Source organism: Lobosporangium transversale (assembly GCF_002105155.1).
Source record: "Lobosporangium transversale strain NRRL 3116 chromosome Unknown BCR41scaffold_9, whole genome shotgun sequence".
Lineage (NCBI taxonomy): Eukaryota > Fungi > Mortierellomycota > Mortierellomycetes > Mortierellales > Mortierellaceae > Lobosporangium > Lobosporangium transversale.
Genome location: NW_019028987.1, coordinates 750,718 through 775,331, shown reverse-complemented (window position 1 = coordinate 775,331; position 24,614 = coordinate 750,718). Strand labels below are relative to the sequence as shown.

At 39.6% G+C, this 24,614-nt stretch overlaps 7 protein-coding genes across 7 annotated transcripts; 4 read left to right on the top strand and 3 right to left on the bottom strand.

Annotated features, from left to right (window-relative positions):
* The first annotated feature begins 1,203 nt into the window (after positions 1–1,203).
* Positions 1,204–2,662, top strand: BCR41DRAFT_319938 (Manganese/iron superoxide dismutase). The gene is made up of 4 exons (XM_022021371.1): positions 1,204–1,289; positions 1,452–1,629; positions 1,894–2,018; positions 2,154–2,662. Exons 1-4 carry the CDS (start codon positions 1,260–1,262, stop codon positions 2,625–2,627), a joined length of 807 nt encoding a protein of 268 aa, XP_021883695.1. The 5' UTR covers positions 1,204–1,259; the 3' UTR covers positions 2,628–2,662.
* A 368-nt stretch (positions 2,663–3,030) lies between these two features.
* Positions 3,031–3,696, top strand: BCR41DRAFT_394196 (transcription elongation factor Elf1 like-domain-containing protein; the record flags this gene model as incomplete). The annotated part of the gene is made up of 3 exons (XM_022028624.1): positions 3,031–3,152; positions 3,341–3,411; positions 3,599–3,696. The coding sequence occupies 3 exons, from the start codon at positions 3,031–3,033 to the stop codon at positions 3,694–3,696; spliced, it is 291 nt and encodes a 96-aa protein (XP_021883694.1).
* Positions 3,697–4,174: 478 nt separating this feature from the next.
* BCR41DRAFT_420415 (hypothetical protein) lies at positions 4,175–7,433 on the bottom strand. Its single transcript, XM_022029896.1, has 4 exons — positions 6,679–7,433; positions 6,200–6,527; positions 5,776–5,908; positions 4,175–5,661 (listed from the first exon to the last, which is right to left on the bottom strand). The coding sequence occupies exons 1-4, from the start codon at positions 7,334–7,336 to the stop codon at positions 4,309–4,311; spliced, it is 2,472 nt and encodes an 823-aa protein (XP_021883693.1). The 5' UTR covers positions 7,337–7,433; the 3' UTR covers positions 4,175–4,308.
* A 2,064-nt stretch (positions 7,434–9,497) lies between these two features.
* On the bottom strand, positions 9,498–12,732 carry BCR41DRAFT_319937 (ABC transporter transmembrane region 2-domain-containing protein). The gene is made up of 9 exons (XM_022021370.1): positions 12,225–12,732; positions 11,882–12,024; positions 11,508–11,750; positions 11,217–11,362; positions 10,978–11,132; positions 10,549–10,849; positions 10,330–10,386; positions 9,931–10,227; positions 9,498–9,802 (listed from the first exon to the last, which is right to left on the bottom strand). Exons 1-9 carry the CDS (start codon positions 12,699–12,701, stop codon positions 9,504–9,506), a joined length of 2,118 nt encoding a protein of 705 aa, XP_021883692.1. The 5' UTR covers positions 12,702–12,732; the 3' UTR covers positions 9,498–9,503.
* A 269-nt stretch (positions 12,733–13,001) lies between these two features.
* BCR41DRAFT_349385 (hypothetical protein) lies at positions 13,002–16,844 on the bottom strand. The gene is made up of 7 exons (XM_022023454.1): positions 16,140–16,844; positions 15,844–15,957; positions 15,631–15,733; positions 15,290–15,514; positions 14,878–15,169; positions 13,605–14,747; positions 13,002–13,490 (listed from the first exon to the last, which is right to left on the bottom strand). Exons 1-7 carry the CDS (start codon positions 16,582–16,584, stop codon positions 13,437–13,439), a joined length of 2,376 nt encoding a protein of 791 aa, XP_021883691.1. The 5' UTR covers positions 16,585–16,844; the 3' UTR covers positions 13,002–13,436.
* Positions 16,845–19,105: 2,261 nt separating this feature from the next.
* Positions 19,106–20,103, top strand: BCR41DRAFT_349384 (hypothetical protein). Its single transcript, XM_022023453.1, has 4 exons — positions 19,106–19,310; positions 19,530–19,647; positions 19,739–19,802; positions 19,900–20,103. The coding sequence occupies exons 1-4, from the start codon at positions 19,197–19,199 to the stop codon at positions 20,030–20,032; spliced, it is 429 nt and encodes a 142-aa protein (XP_021883690.1). The 5' UTR covers positions 19,106–19,196; the 3' UTR covers positions 20,033–20,103.
* Positions 20,104–20,156: 53 nt separating this feature from the next.
* On the top strand, positions 20,157–20,750 carry BCR41DRAFT_349383 (hypothetical protein). Its single transcript, XM_022023452.1, has one exon. It carries the CDS (start codon positions 20,242–20,244, stop codon positions 20,452–20,454), a length of 213 nt encoding a protein of 70 aa, XP_021883689.1. The 5' UTR covers positions 20,157–20,241; the 3' UTR covers positions 20,455–20,750.
* Positions 20,751–24,614: the final 3,864 nt, after the last annotated feature.

Here is a 24,614-nt window from a genome sequence, read left to right as displayed (position 1 = left end):
GTTCTCGAGCCAAATACCTCTGAACCAATGTATATGAACCCTGTGTAGTTGGCTTCCCTTGAGCATTTTTGGCGCTCATGCACAGTTCATGACAAAATATAATAAAGCATTTCGCATTTTCACAGGAACTGTCGATTACTATTTACTAATAAATATGTTTATATATATATATTAACAAATGATATCGCATGCATGTTACACGGGCTCTAGCTGAGACAATGTTCGCGGCTCCACTGACAGGTTGTACCAATGGTTGTTTGCTGCGCCGCTCTCTAAGGCTCCTTTTTATTGGTACATATGATCACCCGTTTTAAATGCTCTTGGTATACATACATCTCCAACACCTGTTTGGCTCTGGTATGGGATGATTTTCTAGCCACAGGAAGGTAGGGAAAAAAAATAAAAATAACGACATCAATGTCAACCTCTTAACGATTCTGTTTCAGTTCCCTAGCCTCTCACCTTTCTCTAATCGTGCATTAACCCATACTTTTGCCAGTCTGACTATTCCAAAGAAGCAACTGCAACAATATGGAGCAGATTTCTAAGGGCAGAGGGGCCTTGATTGCACCAGACATTGAAAATGGAGCAAAGTTTAAAGGTTCACAGAACAATACGGTTCTGAAGATGAGGCAGGGGTTGTCGTGAAGTCATCAAAGTGACGGGCGTAATGTTAAAAGAACTATATATTAGTGTAGTTACAACCTTGCATCCTTTATTTTGACCTTCGTTCAGCTGACGTGTGGACGGCGAGGTGAACGGCAAGACCAAGACAGTCTTGACTCTATCGTCGTCATAACCTCTGTCCTCACCACTATCAACACTACCTATCCAGGTCAGCTCTACAGACCTTTAGGTCTTTCAATGCTTTCGACACTCACAATTTCATGCAAAAGTAGCATCCTAAAGCTTCTGTTTTCAATGGCGAACGGCTTCCGTTTTGGTCTCTGAAGAGCTAGCTACCTTGATTTATCTCAACTTGGCAAGTAAGCACATGCACAAACGTTAAAAAGCCATGCTCAATAGCCAATCCATGAACGCCCCCTCAAGTGCCGAGTAAGCACCAAGGGCACCAAGAGCACCAAGAGCAAAAGAGCAAACCAAAAGGGTAAAGATCGCACAGAACTTTGTTTCCCTTCCAAGCCACCATGTTGAGTAAACATCGGCGTAGCGGATAATTAACATTTTCCCCCCACTTCTCTCTCTCTCTCGACTGATCAGTTCCTGCATCTATTTCTTTCGCAAACATCTTTTCTACCATGCTGCGATCTGTTCTCCGTCTTCAAAAAGTAATCATAACATCCTTATTTACATAATATAAAAAGAAATTAAAATAAAATTAAAATAAAATAAAAAGAAACGCAAGTGAATAAAAAAAAGGCACTGACTTTTTTTTTTTTTTTTTTTTTTTTTCTTTTTTTTCTTTTTTTTTTCCTCCTGTACCTATCCAGGTTATCAGGTCGCCCGCGGTATCGTCCGTTAGAGCAACAGCAAGGCTGCATGCTGTTCCTAGCCTCCCCTACGAGGTTTCTGCTGGTGTGAAGCCTTTGCTATCGCCTGCTGCATTAAATATTATCTATACTGATCATCAGACTGGTCTTGTTAACCGTCTCAATGAGCTTATTGCAGGTACTAAGAAAAAAAAAAAAAAAAAAAAAAAAAAAAAAACAAAAACAAAAACAAAAACAAACAAACCTTCCAATCCTTTACTTCTACCTCACCTCACTTAAGAAACTGAATGTGCTTCAAGCTGCAACTATTAAGATAAAAATAGTAGAATCGTACTGAATTGAGTAAAGAAGACTGATCAATCCTTTTTACCCTTTTCCCCCTTCATCTATTGATCTTTCCATTTTCACAACAAAAAAAAAAAAAAAAAAAAAAAAAAAATAGGCACACCATATGAGGATAAACTCTTTTATGAAGTCTTAATGGATAGTGCACGGTCACTTAACGAGACACAGATCTTTAATAACGCGTCCCAGGCTTGGAACAATGACTTTTTTTTGCGATCCTTGGTATGAAAGAATGCTGATTGACGACTCTGCATTGGGGAAAAGAGAGACAACATTATACTTATTCTTTTATTATTGTTATTATTGTTATTATTATTATTATCATTATTATTATCATTACTATATATAAATACATAGAGTTCCACCCCCAGCCCAATGTCGGATGCCCTTTCTAAACGTATTGCAGCCTCATTCGGAAGTGTGGAGGTGTTCAAAAGAGAATTCACAACCAATGCCCTTGGTTTGTTTGGATCAGGATGGACTTGGTTGGTGGAGGACAAGGATGGTCGCTTGGTTTTGTTGAATACATACAATGCTGGATCCCCTCATCACCGTCGTAGGATGCAACGCAACGATGAAACTGCAACAGAACATGACTTTGCCTCACAGGCTCAGAACCCATACTCGGGTGTCTCCAAATTCTCGGCACCTGCTAAATTGAGAGCCAACAACAGCTACGTCCCTATTCTCTGCATCTCGATGTGGGAGCATGCCTACCTCACCGACTATGGGGTCACACGCGAGGGACGTCAACGATACTTGGACAACTTTTTCAAAACAGTAGACTGGAATGTTGTCGAGAGCAGAGTGTTCCGTGCTGGCGGCTTTTAGGAATAATAACTATAATAATAATAAAAAAAAGAGGGAAAAAAAAAAAAAAAAAAAAAAAAAAAGGCGAAACAAACGATTCAATCATCAAAATAAAAACAAGCAATACCAAATTATTTATAAAGCAATCGATATCGCTTCTTCACTGTGGCAAAGTAGATTAAAAGCAAATCAAGGATCTCATGACTGACGCCACCAACATCCTTCATCGAGCTTAATTTGCTCCGCCTTTTCGATTCCTTCTCTTCCCTTCTCTTTTCTCTTCCTCGTGCCTCATTTTTATCATCTGTCTTTGATCCATCTTTTACTTTTATTTTTTTTCCCGCTTTTCCACTTGTCTACACCTGCAAGCCTAATAAAAAAAAAATAAAAAAAAAAAAAAAAAAAGAAACAAAAAACTGACACTATGGCTAGGACTCGGCCCAAGAGGAGCCAATTTCGTCGTCGCGCTCGTGCTCCTACTTCACCAAGACTCGCAACCGTTTTCGAGTGCTTGGCATGTCATCTACACTCTGTCCGTTGTACAATGTATGTCACAAAAAAACAAAACAAAAAAAAAAAAAAAAAAAAAAAAGAAATGTATTAATATGTTGCTTTCATCCTAAGAAGCTTCATCTTTCAAAAGTGTGTTAACGTCAGGGTCAAATGATAATATTAATAATAAGCAACGTGATAATGATTTGTAATGTCCTAAACCATTTCTGAATATGGTCTAGCAATCGAGATACTCAAATCGGACAGTTGTCCTGTGAACGATGTGGGATCACCTTTGCATGTCCTATCAACCGTAAATTTGCCTAGCCTTTTTTTTTTTTTTTTTTTTTTTTTTTTTATTTATTTATTTTACGTTTTTTACTTTTTTTTTTTTTTTTTTTTTTCAACTGAAGGGATTATAAAATATATATATATATATATATATATATATATATATATATATAAAAAACAAGCTTAATTATTATTCAATTGATCATTAGATCTAAGTCATGCAGTAGATGTTTATCATGAGTGGATCGACACTTATGGACACCTCGATACAACCTCAACCTCAGCTTCAACCTCAAGTGCACACTAATCAAAAAAAAAAAAAAAAAAAAAAAAAAAAAAAAGAATGGAATATCTTCACCACTCACCACGATGTTTCGCAAAAAGCTCAAGCTCACAGCTGTGTTTGAGAGGGATTATTCATCAAGACAATCAATCATTCATGACTCTGATCTTAATCACCAAGGTTCAACAAGGGGGAAGCGCATACAATTGACTCAAAGAGGTTTGAAATGTAAAAAAAAAAAAAAAAAAAAAAAAAAAAAAAAGTATGGAAAAGGAGACTCAAGTAAATCTTGTGTAACTTGCTATCAACGGAAACAGTCTGATATTACAAACAATAAATCAATCTTTGCACACCATCAGACATCTGAAGGAGTTTCATGTCTCCTGTCTTCTTGTACATTTTTTTTTTTTTTAAAAAGAAAAAAAAAAAAAAAAAAAAAGGAAGGATATCATTCTAACATTTTTTATTATTAGTAAATGTAAATGTAAATGTAAATGTAAATGTAAATGTAAATGTAATGATAAAGGTAAATGTAAAGGTAAATGTAAACGTGAATAGAAAGGTAAATGGACTAAGGATTAGCAATGCTGAGACTGGGAGCGGAGGGAATAGGTAATAGGTAAAGTGTTGAATGAATCAATCGTAGCCATGTTCACTCATCGTACCACGTCGGTGTTGATCCTCAAAAGTCATGGAGTGTGAATGTGAAGGTCGGGAGGGCTGGTGATGGTATGGAATATCGTTAGGGTAAAAATCTGGCTGCTGCTGCTGCTGCTGCTGCTGCTGTTGTTGTTGTTGTTGGTGTTGGTGTTGCTGCATCTTTTGGGGATGATTAGGCGCAAAATCCTGAAGGGTGTGATGGCTATACCCATTTGTCTTATCATCAGACGTTACCCTTCCTTGGTTGCCTTTCCAGTAGTCTCCCGAGTTTGGCTGAGGGTAATGGTGTGGTGGTCCTGGCGGAGACTTCGGGGCGGAATAAGGAGTATAGTAAGGGGACTGCTGATTGTACGAATCCTGAGGATAATCACGATATGATGGTTGGGCATAGTAATGCTCTGTAGAGGGATGGTAGTGACCATTCGAGTTTGACTGTTGTGAAGGCTGAGGAGGCGGATGATAAGACCGCTGTTGCGAGACCCCTGGAGAGCGGGGAGGATGTGCTTGGCGTTGTTCCTGTAACATTGCCATCTCTCTGAAGCTGGTCATTGTCAATGCTGCTTCTTTAGTCATCCGCATCTCGTCGCTCTCCTCGTCATTCTCGCTCATCCTCTCAGGAGGCTTGGTTCTATCATCGTTGCGTCTATCGTGTCCGGTAGTGGTATGGTTTCTATAGTCATCCATGATTTCGTTTCGAGATACGTTTGCAGATTTGGTACCGTTGAACGACGGATGGCCTGTCTGTGCAGCAGAGGACTGTGTCATTGAGTGAGATGGTCGCTGAGGATTTGTTTGAGATGACCGCGACAAACTCGGATCTGCAAGCATGATTGATGATTTATGGTCAATAACGGGGTTGGCGATGCCTTTACGCGTTGAATTGCCAGTATTTTTGGCGCGCTCATTTGGTTTGGGAGACCCAGACTCTGAAGACATAAAAGAGGGACCAATGGAAGGATTTATCGATGGTGTCATTGGTTGAGGTGGAGTGGCAGCAGAGCCTTCCTTTGACACTTCTTGGGCTGTTGAAAAGGAAGATTGAAATTGGGCTTGAGACTGAGATTGAGATTGGGACTGAGAAGGTGTGTGGTGTTGAGATGGAGAGGATGAAGAAGAAGCCGAAGCTGAAGATGAGGATGAGGACGAGGACGAGGATGAGGGCGATGATTCTTGTGGGATAAAAAGAATCATGCCACTATGGGTTGTACGTTGGTGAGTGATTAATCGTGCGAGTTGGGTATAGGTGGCACCACAGCGGTTGTGGCGACAAACGTAGGGGCGTAAACCTTGGTCTGTGTGTACAACACGATGATGGGACAAGGACGAAGACTATGATGGAAAAATTTAAAACCAAAGTTTGTATCTGTCAGTTTTACAGTTTTCTTCGTCCGCCATGCCGTAAAAAAAAAAAAAAAAAAAAAAAAAAATGGTACCATGACATACAGTATGAAATGCCTTTTGACAATCCTTGTACCCGCACAAATAAGGCGGTTTTCCCGAGTGGATGCGATAGTGGGTGGTGAGGCGAGAGGCTACAGTGAACTCCTTTCCGCATCTAGGCCAGCTACAACGGAATCTATAGGATAAAATGATGAAAAATTGACAAGGCCATTAGCGACGTGTCCTTTTTCTTTGATCCTCGAACATTGCAGCGAGTGAGCGAAAAGAGATGACGCGCATTGAAAATCAATTCTGCAGCTCAGATGCACCCCCTTTCCATGATAAAAAAAAAAAAAAAAAAAAAAAAAAAAGGCTTTGCCTCTTCTAATTTCGCTCATATTGTAAATGAAACTAAAAGATAAGCTAAGATTGATTATTGGCGAAGGGAAGGATAATAAGATAAAAAAAAAAAAAAAAAGACACGTACTTTCCATCAGCATTCCTCTCAAAATCGGGTGTTGGGCTAGCCTGTGAAGACTCTTGATCGGCCACATCTTCCCCTTGAGAATCTTGTGAGGGAGATGGGACATTTACGTTGTGCGTCGATCCAGCTTTTTGACGTTTGTTATCCTGAATTTCCTTATCTGACATGACAAAACGAATCGGCTGAGGATCGGTCTCAGTATGAGGGGATGTGCGGCCACCTTTCTTGGTCGACTTTTTTTTAGTTCCTATTTCTGACTTTATATTCTGTATCTCTGAATGATTAGCTTGGAACGAGTCTTGGAAAGATGACGATTCCACGGTGCTGGAGCCTGAGCAGAAAAAATAAGGTTATCAGGTTAAGACTTGCAGCAATAAAAAGAACAATGAACTAAAGGAAAATAACAAACAAGCAAAAAACATCCCTGAGAGCATATTATGCATTTTTCTTTTTTTTTTTTTTTTTTTTTTTTTTCATTTTACCTTGGTAGCGAGCTTTTTTCTTTGAGAAAGATCCAGATGAAGACATATCCTGCGGTGTATTATGGCTCATAACCAACTCGGACAAGCTTCCTTCCAAAAGCGCTGCATTGGTGTTGTTTGACGCTGTGGTGGCCATGGCAGTAGCAGTCGTGGTAACTGTTGTTGGTGATGATGCGGTGATAGTGGAATGAACGGGAGCAGGTGAAGTTACCGAGATATCCGATGATGACGTTGATGACAAGGGTTTGTCCTTGAGGGATGGAGGGATGCTTGCTCGAAAAGTATGAGTACTATATCTGTTGCTGATCTCATTGGGCCTGATTTTCTGCTGGGCGCCACCGTGTCCATGATGGTTAGTCTTGTTATGTTGACCTGAGGTTGAGGGGAAGGAAGAGGTTTGTTCCTCGAGCTGTGCTATCGAGATTGAGTTGGCATGCTTTCTTGAAACAGTATCTGAGGCAGTCGTTCCTGTTGGTCCTGTAGAACCTGTGATGTGGACATGAGGTGATGCCGGGGTATCAAAGCGAAGGATGGTTGTAGCAGAGGTTAACGAGGGTGGAGGAGAAGAAGTCCTTCGGTGACGACGGGGGATAGGATTAGCTGAAGGAATTGGCGCTGTAGTGGCACTTGGTGGGTTGAGTATTTGAGAAAGATTCATGTTGGATTGTCACCAAATAGAATGAAAGATCAAGAAGAGAATCAGGAATAATAAAAAGAATGTTTGAATAATGAGGGCCGAAAGGGTCTACAAAACCAATTGAGCAAAGGTGGCCAATAATAATAGAAAGAAGGAAGGAAAAAAAAAAAAAAAAAAACAAAGGGGAAAAAAAAAAAAAAAAAAGAAAAAGGTGAAGGAAAGGGGGCTGGGAGGGGAAGGGACAGGGAGGGAACAGCAAAGTAAAGGTGCTTCAGTTGTACAGAGCAGAGTTATGTGAAATAATTGCAATGGTCTTTGCAATATGGATAACGAAGACAGGTCCAGACAACACAGACATTTATTGCAGAAGAAATCTTTAGAATAAAAAAGATAAAAAAGGGATACGGCTGAGAAATAGAAAAGAAGTCTATTTTGATATTTAACAGCACATGAATCAATGATGAAGGAATGAGAAGGAATGAGAAGGAATCAAGCGTCGAATGAAGAAATGAGTAAAAAAAAAAAAAAAAAAAGATGAAAAAGGAAAAGGATGGGGAAACAACAAAAAAAAAAAAAAAAGGAGAAAAAAAAAAAAAAGTTTGTGTTTATGATGTGCGCGTGGGTGTGTGAGAGTTTGTTACAAATGGCGTGTGAGGAAGTGCGAGAAAGAAACGAAAAGGAACAAAGAGAAAGAAGAAGAAGAAGAAGAAGAAGAAGGAGGAGGAGGAGGAGGAGGAGAAGAAAAAGAGAAAAGGAAGAAGAAGGAAAAAGGAAAAAGGAAAAAGGAAGAGGAAAGCAAGTAAAGGGATGTAGTCGACTTTTTTACACATAAACGGTCCAAAACTGATGACCGCAGACAATCGCCATCACCCTCATTGTTCCACCGACAATGCAGCCGAAAAGGGAAAATTGTGGCAACAAAAGAATTCTCAATCTCTGATTGTCTTACACATGAATCTGATCATGACTGATACGCTCGTATCATACACTCATTACGCTGGAAATGCTGGGGACATTTGGGATATACTGGACATACTGGATATGCTGGATATGGTGAACATACTGGATATGCTGAACATACTGGATATGCTGGATATGCTGGATGATACCTGCAGGTGCACACTTTCATTTTCATTCCCAAGTCTAATCTCATGATCTAAACCACAAGCTTTTTTTTAAAAAGACTTTCTGATGACAAAGTGAAACAGCTCTTATCAACTGTTAAATCGTTACTGCGTTGCACTATTCACTATGAGGTCCAATACGATGTTCCAATGTAAAAAAGTTTGTTTTTGCTTTCACTAGTCTCTATCAGCCCTTTCTGCCATTAGCGCAACTCAGTATCTGTAGCAGGCGTTTACTTTTCTAGATAGATATTGGCTACTAGTAAACGGGACTATAGTGTACATTGATGTATATAAATACATGAAAGAAGCAAAACAAAAAAAAAAAAAAACCAAAGACTGCGGTCAGCAACAGGTTTTTTTTTTTTTTTGTTTTTTAATCTAAAAAAACATTTTGTCTCCCCAATCTGGCACACAAAACTCTCTTTCAGTTTAATCGCCTGCTATTGGCTAACGACTGTCCCATGCTCATTTCTCCCACATTCATACACACAGACAGAACAGTCTTCTCTCCTCTTCTCTCTTTCTCTTTTTTCTCTTTTTCTCTTCTCTCCTTTTTTTTTTTTTTTTTTTTTTTTTTTTTTTTTGCACTTTCCGAGTGCTCTCCTTTATTTTATCTACAAGAGTAAATGACATTGTCTACAGATATCCTTGATTGAATACTTTGGGCTATAAAACAACAACTACATGTACAATGGAAGCAATTGGCCTGTTTGACTCCATTTCGAATGACCCATCTTTGATGTCATTGCCGATTTGTCAACAACCCCCTTACAAATGCATCTCCATTCATCACAACAACAACAACAACAACAACAACAACAAAAAGCAATCCCCCTTGAGACAGACAACTTTACAAATTTTCTTTTTCTTTCTTTTTCTGCATGAATGCCCTTTATTACCCATGTAACTGTTCCTGCATTTATTAGCAGCATGATTAACTATATCACAACAGAGACAATATTTCCTTTTTTAATCAAACAAAATTAGACTTTGTACATGTACACACAACTGCTCACCGTGATTTTTTTTTTTTTTTTTTTTTATTCTCTATTGGCCTTCAATCAAACTCCGCCTTCTCCAGGTTGCATCAGGTTTATACCCGGTCCTGACAATTGACTATGGATCGAATTATTATCAAAATGATTATTATTATTCTCTTCATTATCCTCGTCTTCCTGCTCTTGGATCTGGGCGAATGACCAGGCTCCTCCTCTTCCTTCCAGAATAATTTTTTGTTGATGGTATCGTTCCAGACTCTCACGATGGCAAACTGTAACACAGGTAATATTAAGTAACCGGCATTGCCTGAACATCTCCTTCTCAGAATCACTATCCATCGAACTCGTAGCTTCATCCAAGACTATACAAAAAAAAAAAAAAAAAAAAAAAAAAACGAGCTTTTAGTACTTTTATCTCATGAATATAAAATACGTTTTTTTTTTTTTTTTTTTTTTTTTGGATTGAGTTGAATGGAATTGAATTCCTTACTCGCAAAACTGGGTCGCGCATAAAAGAGACGTGCAAAAGCCAGCTTTTGTTGTTCGCCAGGTGAAAGCATCTTGCTCCAGTCCATTGAATACGGTGTATCAAAGTCATCAATGACGTCTACAATATGATCCAGCCGTGCAATCTTCAAAACCCTCATAATGTCTGCATCCGATACAGTCGATGCAGTCTCCTTGTGTGGATACACAAGCTGCTCACGTAGCGTCCCATATGTCAAGTAAGGGGTCTGTGGAAGGAAGATAACATTTCTTCGATACTTGTGTGGAAGTATAATTTGTCCTATTTTCCATTCAGGACTGGATTAGATTTTTTTTTTTTTTTTTTTGTTGATTTATGTATTGCTATTATAATTTTTTTTTTACTTTTTTATACCAATTTTACCTTTAGAAACTGGCCACAGCCCACCCATAGCGCGCAATAATGATGTTTTGCCAACACCTACAAGAACATATAATGCCAAATCAACCAATCAAAAGCAAATGAGTATAAATAAATAAATAATAAAAAAAATAAAATAAAATAAAATAAAATAAAATAAAATAAAAAAAAATTCCATTTCTTTATCAGCAAAGAATAGCTAGTGAAATATGCATCACTCACCGTTAGGGCCCACAATCATGGTATTAAGCCCGATTTCAAATCGGAACGTAAAGTTTGAGATGATAAGATCACCAGAAGGTGTGTTGAAAGAAACATTTTCGAATCGGATCGATGTATCGTGGGACATGACTTCTTCATGCGGAAAGTCAATCGCAATGTTCTCCAGTTCCATATTCAAACCATCTAATGCTTCCATGAGTTGACCCAATCGAGAAGTATATCCTGCAAGATCAGAAAAATCTGTACTACACTGAATGACTTTGGAGAATTGGAACGTAAGATACATGGACACAAATGATGTCTACATTTTTATATTAAAAAAAAAAAAAAAAAAAAAAAAAAAAAAGACAATACATCAGTCAAAGGATCGGCTTGACAGCTTCTGAACAAACTAATACAAGTAGATATGGTGGAACAACAAAGACTTGCCTTGCTGATGACAGCCGATATATCGGAAGGAGGTAAATCATCGTAGACGCCCCAGAAAATAGGAATAGCGATAATCACATAACTTAGGATCGACCCAAAATAGGATACACCCTGCTGTAAAACTTTATCGTAACCCCCCACCACAAAGGAAAAGACTGAATATCAGCTAATGTCAATCCTTGTACTTTTACTCTTGTCCGAAAAACAAATGGGAACAATTCTAGCAAAAGAAACCTTACATTTCAATGGTACCTCCTTGTAAACTACGTCTAGTTGGGTTTTGAGCAATACTTCCAGCAGCTCGTCTGCACTATCCTTTGCCTCTCCTTCGCCCCGACTGAAGGTGATCGATTCAGCATACTGTCTGAAACGCATGTGTAAATATCTGGTGGGGTACAGACAAAAATAAATAAATAAATAAAAGTCAAATGGACAAGATAAGAACTGCACGCGACCAAGATTCCAATCTGTGATGACTAAGCAATATAGAGGACAAAAAAAAAAAAAAAAAAAAAAAAAAAAGAAAGTACCTGAAATAACCTTCTGCAGATTCCTTGTAAAAGACTGCGTCCACAATGGGATTGATCAATAATCGACTGATAATAGTACTCAACAAAAAGAATCCATAAATACACACCGGTCCAATCCATCCAGTCATCATCCAGCATTGATATGTGTAAAAAACAATGAGCAAGGGAATAATTATCAAGTCCTCAACCATCTTCCGCATAGACTCTGACATCTTGTCAATGTCTTGCGTTATTCTCTGATCTCTACAAATAAATGTATGTATAGATATAAAAACAAGGAGTAAAAAAAAACATTGTGAATGTGAAAGGGAACATTAACCTACTTCATACAATAGCAACAATAAAAAAAAAAAAAAAAGCGCTTAACCACTTACGGATTATCTACTTCCTCCTCATGCATGTACAAGATCCTATAAAAGAGCTTTGGTCGAATATAGATCTTATGGAAATACAATGTTAACGTCCTACGGCTTTCTAAAGACAAAAGGCTACCAAGAAGGAAGATGACGCTCTTGCCCTGTAATAAAAAAGAAAAAAGTCATTGTAATGAATAATAAATAGTGAGACCAAATTTAACTATTTAGCACGAATGGGAGGGAGGTTGGGGTCTGTGCTGCATATTACACATGGCTGGGAGTTTCAAAATACGAGACGGAATAGCGGGAAGATAATGGAGAGGAGGAAAAAAGAGTTGGGGCTGGTTACCCAATGACTTACAAATGCAGCGAGGAAAACGGCCAATGTTGATGTGACCAGGAGCCACCAGAATGCAGACGGGTCCTTGTCACCCAATACTTTATAGTATCTCGAAGGAATAGTTCCAACATAATAGACAACGCTCTCGTTGATGCAGCAGAAGACTGTCATAATGATATATAGCCAGAGAACCTGGGAGCGTCGAGCAAATAAAAGTCGGAAGAACCTCCAGAGCCGTTTCACAAAGATAGCATCAATAAGGTATTTGTTCTTTTGCTTGGGTAATGTGAACCCAGCAGCAGGGGTGCCTGTGTTACCTGCTGCTGTGCCTGACTTGGGGCTCATGAGCGCCCTGAATTTATTTTTGATGGATTGCATTGGTCCCTTTTTTGTTGTGGATGAGCGGTCCTCTTCGAATCCACCTTGGTCTCGAAGAGAGCCACTGACGGTGCGATCCTCATCGCGAGTGTCTTCCTCAGTAGGGATCAGACGGTACATGACAAGAGAGCAGTAACTGATGGAATGGATTATTGTAATAAGGAAGAGGAAGCAAATGAACATGTGCGAGAGGGAAAAACGTTGTATTACTCACGTGAGACCATTGTTTACTAAAAAAAAAAAAAAAAAAAAAAAGTGTGGAGAGAAGGCTGCAAGGGTGGATGCACAGGGTAAGGAATGTTGCATGTGGAGATGCAGCACACAACCTTGCCACAGATCGTGGAGACCCAATGTAGCACAAGCAACTGAGGTTGAATTCACAAATATGTCAAATTTTTATTTTTAATTTTCATTTTTTACCTTTGAATAATGTATAGCCTGCATTTAGCCACATTGTGCCGCACGACGATCTCGTTAAGCAACATGCCAAGCAGTAAAAATGAATTGACTTTTTTTCTTATGTGTATAATTTCCTAGATGGTTGGCATTTTCAGAAGAACGATAGTTGGCCACCGATATGTTACAGGGAATGCGTGGGAAAAAAAAAATTGTGGTTCTGGGGCGTAATAAAACCTTAACTTTGTAAAGTACAAAATGAGCATCGGATTCACAAATAGTCTGTGCGGCTTTGCAGTCTATTAAATGTGAAATCTATGCAATGGAGCAATAAAAATAACTAATGTACGATGAAATAAAATAAAATAATAAAAAAGAACAATGAATGTAGAAGATCAAATACAGAAAAAAAACTACAAGCATCACATTTTTTTTAAAAGAAAAGGAAAAAAAAAAAAATTAAAGAGCATTAGGCACCCGCTTGCTGTTATTCTTGTTCTTTGAAAACTTGGGCTACAAGACAAAGATGGGAAAAAAAGACACGAACAAAGAATATTAGTCTAATCCACCCATTATAGAGTCGTGAATCAAAAGAATCAAAAGAGCTATACCACCTATGCTGTTTACCTTAACAAGATTTCGGACATCCTGCTCAAATTGAAACTTATTCTTGGGATTGGCTCCGATGGCCAACAAGCCTTTGTTCTTATTCTTGACTTTTTTCACTTTTCCACGATCATACTCGACATCATAGGCATCAGGTCGATGGTGTTTCGGCTTCAATGTACGCAAAATATCCTCACGAGCCTTAGTCAACTCTAAGCTGGGCTCGTCCCATGTCGAGATCTTACTTCCGAGCATGTGTTTTTGCTCACTTAGAATAGCCTCCTTAACTTCTGCACTCCTAAACTTGGACTCACGCTCAATCAGAGCCTGTAGTTTCTCTTTCTTCGAAACTGATGATTCATCATGAGACACCACAACGGCTTCCATAGCCGCCTTAGACTTGACTATCCAGCCATCCTGCTCCACCTCGTCTGCTGACTTGTCCCTGTCGTTGTTTAGATCGCTCTCCTTGTCTTCCTTCTTCTTTTGCTCATGAAGTTTCATCTGACGAAGCTCTTCCGCAACCGGAGACTTCATAGCCCCATCGGTGATCTTCCAGTCTGAATGGGGTTTGGTAGGGATAGAAATAGCTGTGGGCTTCAATGACGACTTGGCTGTTGATCCTTTGAAGATAGTGTCAAGATCAGCAAGAGGGCTTTGACTTCTGGAGGACCCAGCTCCATTGGCCATAGATACTCCAAATATTGTTTGAGATCCTGAAGGCAAGGGTGCTCCCATTGATGAAATTGCTTTAGAAGTTGAAGTAGATCCAGTCGACGTAGCGAGTTCGTAGTCATTCATCTCTGATTTTGACGCCATGAGTGTCTCCAGCTTTTTAGCTCTCTTACGCTCCTTTTTCGATCTCCTTCTTTCTTCTTTGGACTGTCCCTGTGGATCGCTTAATGGTGCTGATTCCATATATTTTACACGCTTCTCCTTTGGGGGTAATGTTGAACGATCCACCTTGTCTCCAAGATCATCTTCCTCTATCCGAGGCCTCTTCATTTGAACCAAACTGGTCTTGGTGTGTTTGACTGCTGGTCCATTGGGGCTCATACCGTTCACTGTAGTTGTAGCTACTCTGCTTGTAGCCTTCTTGTCTTGGGTATAGAAGAGCATATAGGCATTCTGGTTTAAGACACTTTGGAGGCTAACCACGCTCACCTGCAGATAAACAAGCCGAAACATATAGTCAGATAATCCATACAATTGGTAACCAACATACGCTGAATATTGATTAAAAATAAAAATAAAAAAAAAAAAATTTAAAAAAAAAAAAAAAAAAAAGACTTACATGAGAATCGTTCATAGAATACCATATACCATTGGAACTCTTCACGTAGCAATAATAATGACCACTATAGCATGATCCCCCTACATGGACAAGCACCGCATACAGACTGTAAGAGAGATCAGGGTGTTTCTTATTGGTGCTCATGACCGAATTGAGTTCCAAGTTCGTTTCAAAGCTGATGTGCCTGTTGATTTTTTGTCCTGTATATGTGAATCTCTTTAAATGGACACAAAGAATCTTTGGAGCGTCGTAAATGGTCATTTGCTTTCGTGCATCCACAAGTGTTTTACATCTAAAAAAGTATAAAATAAAATAAAACAAGTAAAATAATAAAAAGGGTTCCACGGTTAGTCTCTAATTAACCATTGTATTATCTAAAGCTTTTTTTTTTAAGAAAAAAAAAAAAACTTACTTGTCACATTTATATTGATTGCTCTTTGACAAAATTTCTGGCTTTGTATAATCACGAAGCGCCTTTTGTACACTTTCTGAGCCTCGAATATCCAAGCTAACATCAAGGTAGGTCTCAAAGGTATTGGATTCATAACCACATTTCAGACACTTGACCTGGCTCTGGAAATAACCGCCAAAGATTTGATGAATGATAGTTGTTTCCTTAACCCGATTGTCTAATTTACTTGATAATAATAATGATAATAGTAATAATAATAGCAATAAGTTGGCCTATCTGCATGGCTGAATAAATATTAACAATTGAAATCTTTACATTTTGTATAATTTTCATAAGAATACCTGTCATAGCCCACCAAGCAACTCTTTTGAAGTGCGTCAATCAAACATCTTGCAAATTCATGGGAATCCTCTTGACGTCCGATTCTGAACTGCTTTCCAATATCTATAGGCGGATCAAGAATGTATTATATCAGTCTTTCAATAATAGATTTATGGACCCCAGCCATGGATAATTTCCTGTTAAGTAAGTTTCATGTTAAGTCTGTAACTTACTCCTGAGACGTCCTACGATAACTTTTGGAGCAATCGCTTCGTTCATATTATGAGAGAAACAACGTGACACATGCTTCTCAAGCACACACATCATACAAAAATTGGTCGTTTTGCCTATTGCATTGCAGATGATCGTGATTCCAGGTACGGACTAGTCAGTAATGCGGAGGACTAACAGCTAAATCTAATTGGACTTAATTGGCACATAATATAATGGCCAAGTATGCAGTCAAAGTCACATTGAGAAACATGTAGATCAGACCCAGGTCTGAAAGATATTTCATTTCAAAACATACATGAGTCGCTATGCTGATTTGACAGCAGATAGTTGGCCAAAGGGGCAGTATAGGTCAGACACTGAAGGACCGAGTTGAGGAAGCAAGTGTTTCCGAGGTTATTCAATCCAGGCCCGATTGGTCGTGGTTGTGGCCAGGCCAGCTGAACTTTATCTTTGCTATAAAGGACCTTGGCAGGTAGTCTGAAGCCATTAGAGTCCTCTGTAGCAATACTTGATGCAGAGCCACCAGAGTAAGATACGGCAGTCGCAGCAGAAGCATCGCTGGAGGAAACAGTTTTGTTAACCGTAGGTTTGTCAGCAGGAGCATTGACAGGTCTATACTTCTTTTTCAAACGCTCTTGCTTAAGGTCTAGTCGCGTCGACTCCTTGAATTGAATACGTCTGGCATGGAATGTCGAATTGGCTTTGCGCAAAAGCTGAGAGTCTACAGCCAATGCAACCATATCGAAAAGTGAAAAGTATGAAAGAGAAGAAAAGTATGAAAGAGAAGAAAAGTATGAAAGAGAAGAAAAGTATAAGGGACGAAAAATTCGAAGACGAGATTCGTTTAAAAAAAAGGGAGGAAGGAAGGAAGGAAGGGAGAGAGGGAGGAAGGGAGCAGATAGAGAAGGATGCACTAAGATTAAGTGCTTTTGTGTGGATGGGTGTACTTGAATGTGGACAACCGAATGGACAGATGCATAGGAGTAAAGGAACAGCTAAGGTGCTGCGTAAAAAAAAAATTAAAATAAAAAAATAAAAAACAAAACAACGGACTGCCTTTTCTTAAATTTTTACTCCACTCCTTTGGAGTATTGCATTTTACCCATATTAAGGATTTCAAATTTTATTTTAAAACAGTGGAAGCGAAGCAGCTACGATTTTTGAGACAAGCTGGTTTGTGATTGAAGCGTGCGGGTTAAATTTTTCAGCGTGCTACTTCAATAATCCAACTTGCAGCCTGCTTGACCAAGTGCTCTGCTATGCACTGCCGATCCAGAAAAAGTTGATATGCCTCTCCTACCAAGAAAGAATAGGTTCGACATCGCGCGGAATATTGTTGATGAGAGACTCAAGAAGCTCCCTCATGAGCAAGAAGCATTCGAAGATATGCTTTTACTGCTCATAGCCTCCAATGGAGTGAGAGCAGCCTTTGAAATAGTCAATCCTTATTTCGATAATCCTGTGACAGCGACTTTGCAAGAAAGGATGGATCGACGGATTCGAGAGATGAGACGCGAAATCAAAAAGTATATTGCCTCCTATGACATTTACGCTGCCGTCACGACAGATTGCTGGACAAGCATCGATCAAAGGAAGTTCTTAGGGACTACATTGCAATTTTTCACGTAAAACTTCGAACCAATGTCTGATGTAATAGGAATGAAACAAGTCTATGGAGTGAAATCATCCGAAACTATTCACCGGAAGTTTGGTAAGTAAAATTCTGCCTCTTATCTTTTTATATTCATAGTTATTGCTGTATTAACGTACGTTTTTTTTTTCCGGTCTTGCGATTCATTTTCCAGTTGAGGTTGTTAATAGCATGGATATGAGAGAAAGACTCATTTGCATAACAACAGACCAAGGTGCTAATATCAAAAAAGCGATAGCTCTCAAGCTCTCTACTGATAAAATCATAAGGGGATGCACTGGTTGGTATTCGCCTCATATAAGACCCAGCTTTGCATCAATAAGACTTCAGAGGTATGCGAGTCCGCCCAGAGATTAAATGAACTAATGCCAAGAGATTTCATCTTTTTTCAGAAATAATGCCGCGGCGATGCTTGCTTTAGAGCAAGAACAAGGAGACAAACATCCCAAGTTGCTGGCAGGGAACATTGCAAGGTGGGACTCGCCATCGCATGGACTTCTCCGAGAAAAGGGAAAGCAAAGGAGTTAGAGCGACACCTACTCGATGATGAGGAGGTCAAAGTTCTCCGTGAAATCATTCATATGATGGTAGATGCAGCCAAATTCACTGAATGGTGAGCAGTGCCGATCATTCAGCACTGCCACAAACGTATGTGAAGATGAAAGAGTTGCTACCAGACTCTCGCCCATATGACACGGAGACGGCACAGGAGCTCTGGGAAACCTTAACAGGGCTATTAATACGATCTGGTCTGGGATGACGTTCCTGACGTTGTGCTCATATCACTATTCCTTAACCTGGCGACCTTGGGTATCATTAAAAACATGAAGACAGCCAATGGTGAATATTTCGGGAAGAAAGCTCAAGAAGTGACCAAAGAACCAGCAGTGATGTTTGCCATCGCCAAAGATTGAGCATGTTGGGATCAGCTTTCCCCTCTGGACCAAGAATATTACAAAGTGATGACTGATGTTAATGTGATACATTATTATGTGAGTGTTACAAGAACGTCGCTACCGGAAAACGGGTGTCATGCTTTTACCAACATGACAGAGGAATAGGAGGAATGGAATATTTTGCTCCATTTGCACGAGCATACCTTTGTGTCCAGGTCACGTCGAATGATTCTAAAAGGTTATTCAGCAGAGCTGAGTGGGTCCTATCTGCGCAAAGAAATCGAATAATCAATCACTTTATCTCTGCCCTGATCAGTTGTAACAAAGGATTTCTATGGCAACACTAAAATTGCTAAAGCAGATGCGGACCTCAACCAGGGTGTTTTTGCGAGGAAGCCATGAAGGGTGATTATGGCTGGTATCTTTTTTTAAGCATATACAAAACTGATAGGTGTTTGAATGTACATTATTCATTCTGTAGCTGTATGTAATCAATCTTTTATTGATGCTCGAAGAAGCAGTGCATGGCAGAGCACTTGGTCAAGCAGGCTGAAAATTTTAACAATACTGAGAAATGAATCAGCAAGTTGGGATTATCGGATTATCGCTGAAAAATTAACCTGCACGCTTCAATCACAAACCAGCACGTGCCTGTCTCAATTCCAGCTTAGATCACTGTATGCCTTAAACCTTACCGGGCAAAGCAGCGTGGGACAAGAACTGATCACCTCGGTCTTTACCATTTCTCTTTTTGTCATTATTAACTCCATCACCTTCTTTACAAATCAGAAAAGATTAGTTTGCTATGGCAGGTGTCAATAATAACCATGGGAAAGAACCTCTTCCTGAAATTCCAGTGCCGATTCTAAATGACCCGAGACCAGCCCCTGACAGAGACCAAGTTGTGTCTGCTTTCAAGGTAAAAGTGACAAATGTTGACAGCTGACTTTATCGGGATATGCAGACAGATAGGATCCATTTGTCTATGTGTCCATGTGACAATATTCCTTAAGCATTCATTAATACTGCCTCACAGTCAGTCCTTGCTTGATGATCATTTCTAATAAAGCACGGATCCTTGTGAGCATGTTCAGGGAATTACAGGAAATAATCTAATCTCAACAATACTGTTTATTAGACATTAGAACCTACACGCGATTTCTCTTCCATGAGGAAATCGCCTTGTGCAAAAGAATCATTTGTTGACGGAATAGCTGTGGGCTTTGGCGTCGGACTACTTAAAACCATGAAGTCTGGTTAGTCTACCATACTATGATTACGCTAGCTATACTCATTTTTGCTTCAGCTTATTTTAGATAACCTTACTTCTGGCTGTGTGATTGATAGGATTCGGAAAGAGTGCAGCTAATTGGGGATTTGGTGCCTTCGTACTTATGACTATTGGTACTTGGTAAGAAGCAAATGAGACCCAAAATCCCAATACCTTCCTGTCTTTTTATTCGATGTATTGATACTAGGAACATATCATTGTTATATACTTTTTGCAGGGAATATTGCCATTATAAGATTCATCAAAGAAGACAGCTGATGGCCACCGGTCAAATGCCTGTTGTAAGCACGGTTGATCTCGATGCAGCGAAACGACGCGAGGCTATCGCGGCACGACAGAAAGATGTATAGAACAATAGAGAGGAAGTGAAATAATACTAATAAACATAGCATTTGAGCTCATTACTCAAGGCACAATGTGGCAAATCGAGACGTGTTAAGCTTAAAGGAATCTTTGCGCAAAGCCTTTGTAGTCATAGGTGGGTCCGCCTCACCTAGAAACTACTGAGTATAAAAGCCAAAGAAACTTCCTTTTTAATAAAGTCTTCAGTTTTCCCCACATGTCTTATTCTTCACCTGCAGTTCATCTTGCCATTTATCTTTTTCCCCTTTTCACAACAAGCATTTGTCTTCCGGTAACTCAGTTTGTGAGCTCACCTATAAAGCTCCCATCTTTTCTTTTGACATTCTATGGCGCTGTTTGTAGTCAAGGTTATTTGACTCTATTTTCTCTTGTCAATCTTGTTGACACTCTTTGTCCTGCCTTTTCCTGATTGTGTCTATCTTTCTGTCCCTTAAGCAAAGATATTTTTTACAACAATGCCACCAAACCAATTTATTATGATTAAGATATGTGGGGTCTATATGTTGTCTAAATAGTCCTCCTCATAAAAAAACACCACCTAGACCAAGCATAGAAATAAAGAGATTAGTCAAGAAAGCACTGTCAAGCTAATACTTACAACTTTTTCAAGACGAAGGCCTTTCCCGACCTAGTCATGTTTGTAGTAGCTCATGAAAAATTTTAGACAGACAAATAGTAACCAGGGAGCAGAAGTGAGAATAGGATGTGGGTTCACACATCACATCCATGGGGCATTTATCCAAATTTGTATCAAAATAAAACTGCAAGTTTGTCTCGGGCACCACACCATGGGGCATAGAGCCGTTAGTATGTCTGTATTATAAATTTTCATGTAACACGTGTACTGTGAAATATGCAACTGATCATATCCTATTGTTGTTGCCGGATTGGTGTCTTTCCTCCCCATGGATTCAACGAAGACTATTTTGATATCTCGAGTTTTGACTCAACCTGTCAGTGAGCATTGGTGCAACGCATATAAGACACACAGGCTGTTGACGAGCCTACTTCTCACCTTCATCGTTTGACGCAGGTCAGGGTTGTGACGGTCTAGCGAAGAAAACGTAAGGGCATTAACAATACCAAGATCGCATTAGACGGTAGTTGTGGTATTTGCAGATGAAAATAGGGAAGAACTGCGCAAACCCAGCGGATCAAATAAAAGAAAAAGTGAGTCGACTCAAGCGGAGGACGACAAGTCCAATAGGCCAAGCAGGGATAAGGGACCAAGGAAAAAGTAGCGATCGTTTCTTTTACTTCTTTTTACTCGCCATTGTTTATGATAATGGTACAGACACAATTTTGTAATATAGCACTAATAGATAAATTAAAATATCGCTATTCAATAAACCTGAGCAAGGAGAAGTGAGCACACCAAGCGGATTGCCGCAGCTGCATCATCGGAATTTTCTCAAGCAAGTGGCAAGTTGTTTCTATGAGTGGCGGAATAGGAATCCTCTCTCAAATGAATTGCCATTTGACGATAGGCTCGTCACTAAGAGCGGACAATTTGCCTTGCAGCACGCTCATTCGCTGCAAGTGGCTTCGACCTCTGGTGACGAAGTTCATGTGCACATGCACGTACTGAAAGGCAAATCTGGCTTGCTCTTGCAGACACTTCTCTCTCAGGCTGGGACCAAACTTGACATTTTGGCTGGAGGTCTCTTTTTTAAATTTGAAAAAATTCCCGAGTCGAAGCATCTCCTGAAGCAACACCAGAGGTTAATAAGCCAAAAAAAGGTACAGCCATCTGATAAAGCCAACTCAAAAAATAGACGAATAACACGATCCAAGAGAATGGCATCATAACGCTCATAGAGAGTATCGCAGAGGTTTTTTACTCTGTCGTGGGACATTTTCCTCTGGCAAAAAATAATAATCTGCACGTTGAGGTTTATTTTTTCCTCACAGGTTTTGTTTTAATTTCCTGAGTGACAGAGATCATGTATAAACAATATCAATTAGGTTAAAACATTGCAGCACCACATTATCCGAGTATTTATTCATTTGTTTTCTATATATAAAGATCCTATTTATGTGGGCTGGAGAGCTGCAATTAAACGAAATATGCAACAGCGGTTATGACGGGCCCTCAATAAGTATGTGTGTAGGACCGATTTAAAAGCGCTATCGCCTTTGTCTAAAGGGTAAGTGGATAATGATGGCTTCATTCATAAAGAATGAACCATTGTAAAAATTTCTCAAGGAAGGGTATAATGCTTTTTTTTAAAAAAAGACAAATTTCATCCACTTGATTGGTATTCGATTTAATTCTCAGATTCGTACCGGCTGATCCTCCTGAATATGCAGCTTCGATGTCGATTTTTATGACACGCTGTCTTACATGTTTTAAGCATTTATATGCTTCTGGACGACCGTATTTCTGGTGGTAAGAAAGTTCTGAACTTTAAAACGTCATATACGTCTCCTGGCACCACAAAATAGAGGAAAATATATCACTTCCCTTCGACTTTGATTGGTCTCCTTCAGCAGGTCATAATACAATCAATTATCTCCTTGAATGGTGCTTGCTTGATCGGATGCTTCTCTGATACTGTGACCTGAAATAGCTCGTTGGGTCCCAATGCAAAATCAATGCACGGAAATTTAGAATGTTCTGGTACAAACAACTTGCCAGCTGCTTGAGTGAGCCCTGATAATTCCTCTGAAGTCCGGATAAACACCTCTTCTGGATTTGCTGGAAAATCAAGAAATCCTGTTTCGCCTGACTGGAGATCCCTAAAGGGAAATCTAATATCACCATGTCGAAATAAGCGATGAGCATAGATTTCAAACAGTGGGCCTTTATCTATATCCTCTCCGCCTATGACAAGTCTCGCCAACACATCGACCCAAGTGTTATCTTTTATTTTGTCCATAATCTGTGATTCGACCCAACGAGATGCCCATACCAGGTAGAAGTCGAGATGGTTAGAAGTGGGACTCTATGGAGTAAACGACTAAATCCACTCGCATCTTTTCCTCGTGCAAAGAGGCTTAGAAGATCTGCTGGTTTCTCGAGTGTACTAATGGCATCATTGACGCGAAATAACGCAACTTCTTTAGCACGCTCAGTATGTTTTTGATTATTGGATAGTACATCGGCTGGACACTGTAGAACCTGTCTTGGCACGCCCCCCAAGTAGTAAAAAAGCTCCTCCAAAAATGCTTCACTCACTACATGAAAAAACTTTACATTGGCTCTACATTCCTTAAGCTCATCCAGACTCCAGAGTGACATGTGATAGTAGCTATCTGGTGTATTTTCCTTGGTGCGTTCAACGAAATGCCCATAGAGAGTTCTTGGCGATGCTGAAAATATCGTCCTGGCTTTACCTGGTTGAGGATTTTCACCACTATCAACTAAATACCACGTTTCACGTTGGTCAAGGAAATCTTCGAACATCGTTATATTCCCTTTACGTAGGCAAGTTGTTCCTCCATAAACATAACAATTGGTATGCTGCTCCTCTTGGAAAATAATAATCGGTGGATTTTCCTCATCGTGTTCGGCAAGGAGGCGGATGGCAAAATAGACCAAAAAGGCTGACTTCCCAATTCCAGGCGTTCCAGTGATAAAGAGTCGGTTCAAACGAGGTACTTCATGACGGGTACTTAATTTGGATGTAATATGGTCATAAAGCTCTTTATATTCATCTCTGATATAAAGATGCCTTGTTCCGGCAACAGGGAAGATACGATCCTCAGAGGCAGTCAATATTTTGGAATCCTTGATACCACCAGAATTTCGGAGCTCGCGAGCCACGCTAATAATGCTGTAGTAAATACTATCTACTGATGACTTCCCCATGTACGAAAGCACCTTGACCCTCTCTTTCGAGTTTAGACGCGAGATGGCAGGTCTACCATTCACTATCCCTTTCGTTACAAGCCCTGCTTCTGTAATCGCATCCCTAAGAGCACCTCTGCTACTTATACTTGGACGAGCTTTTTTAGAGGGTGACTCTGATAAAGGAGATAGAGTGATCAAAGTCAATATTTTTGATTTATTACATATCACTCTAAAATGATCAATAACCAGATTCTCGGTCAAAAGCACTCACCAGAATCTCCATCTTGTTTTCTTTTCTGAGCTAAGTATCAAAAGCGAATAATGAGAAAGAACGTTGAGTTATCAAGACACAAACCAAATGGTGATATTATGCACATGGCCGTTTAAGATATAAACCAAGCTTCATCAGCTGGAAATATCAACAATCAGTCCATCAAGAGCTAAGGATATACCTCGCTGTGGTGGCTTGACAAAAACATGGATAGTTTTCCTTAAATATCTCCCAAAGCTCCATTGACGCGATTGTGAGAGCCTCTTTTGACTCGATTTCTGACTCAAAGATGACCTCGCCTTTGTCAGGGATGGAGACCTTGTAGAGGGTGAGCTGGTCAGCGTCAATATCCTTAAATGCTTTGGCTTTCTCTGCTTTGATGGCTTGCTTGAGCATCCCGACCGATTTATCGCAGAAAATCTCTACTGGGAACGACGTTGCTTCTCCCTCGACAACGCAGTTCAGCAGTAGCAGTGGGATGGCGCGCTTTTTTCGTTGTGGGTGC

Coding starts and splice junctions, on each gene's coding strand:
- BCR41DRAFT_319938 (XM_022021371.1), top strand. CDS start 1,260: ATGCTGCGATCTGTTCTCCGTCTTCAAAAA. Junction 1,290..1,451: donor CTGTTCTCCGTCTTCAAAAA/GTAATCATAACA, acceptor GTACCTATCCAG/GTTATCAGGTCGCCCGCGGT. Junction 1,630..1,893: donor TCTCAATGAGCTTATTGCAG/GTACTAAGAAAA, acceptor AAAAAAAAATAG/GCACACCATATGAGGATAAA.
- BCR41DRAFT_420415 (XM_022029896.1), bottom strand. CDS start 7,336: ATGAATCTTTCTCAAATACTCAACCCACCAAGTGCCACTACAGCGCCA. Junction 6,528..6,678: donor GAAAAAAGCTCGCTACCAAG/GTAAAATGAAAA, acceptor TTTTCTGCTCAG/GCTCCAGCACCGTGGAATCG. Junction 5,909..6,199: donor GAGAGGAATGCTGATGGAAA/GTACGTGTCTTT, acceptor TTTATCCTATAG/ATTCCGTTGTAGCTGGCCTA.
- BCR41DRAFT_319937 (XM_022021370.1), bottom strand. CDS start 12,701: ATGTACCGTCTGATCCCTACTGAGGAAGACACTCGCGATGAGGATCGC. Junction 10,850..10,977: donor TATCGGCTGTCATCAGCAAG/GCAAGTCTTTGT, acceptor ATAAAAATGTAG/ACATCATTTGTGTCCATGTA. Junction 10,228..10,329: donor GCTGTGGCCAGTTTCTAAAG/GTAAAATTGGTA, acceptor AATGGAAAATAG/GACAAATTATACTTCCACAC.
- BCR41DRAFT_349385 (XM_022023454.1), bottom strand. CDS start 16,584: ATGGTTGCATTGGCTGTAGACTCTCAGCTTTTGCGCAAAGCCAATTCG. Junction 15,515..15,630: donor TGCTTGGTGGGCTATGACAG/GTATTCTTATGA, acceptor ATTATTATCAAG/TAAATTAGACAATCGGGTTA. Junction 15,170..15,289: donor AATCAATATAAATGTGACAA/GTAAGTTTTTTT, acceptor ATACTTTTTTAG/ATGTAAAACACTTGTGGATG.
- BCR41DRAFT_349384 (XM_022023453.1), top strand. CDS start 19,197: ATGGCAGGTGTCAATAATAACCATGGGAAAGAACCTCTTCCTGAAATT. Junction 19,311..19,529: donor AAGTTGTGTCTGCTTTCAAG/GTAAAAGTGACA, acceptor ACTGTTTATTAG/ACATTAGAACCTACACGCGA. Junction 19,648..19,738: donor ACTTAAAACCATGAAGTCTG/GTTAGTCTACCA, acceptor TGTGATTGATAG/GATTCGGAAAGAGTGCAGCT.
- BCR41DRAFT_349383 (XM_022023452.1), top strand. CDS start 20,242: ATGTCTTATTCTTCACCTGCAGTTCATCTTGCCATTTATCTTTTTCCC.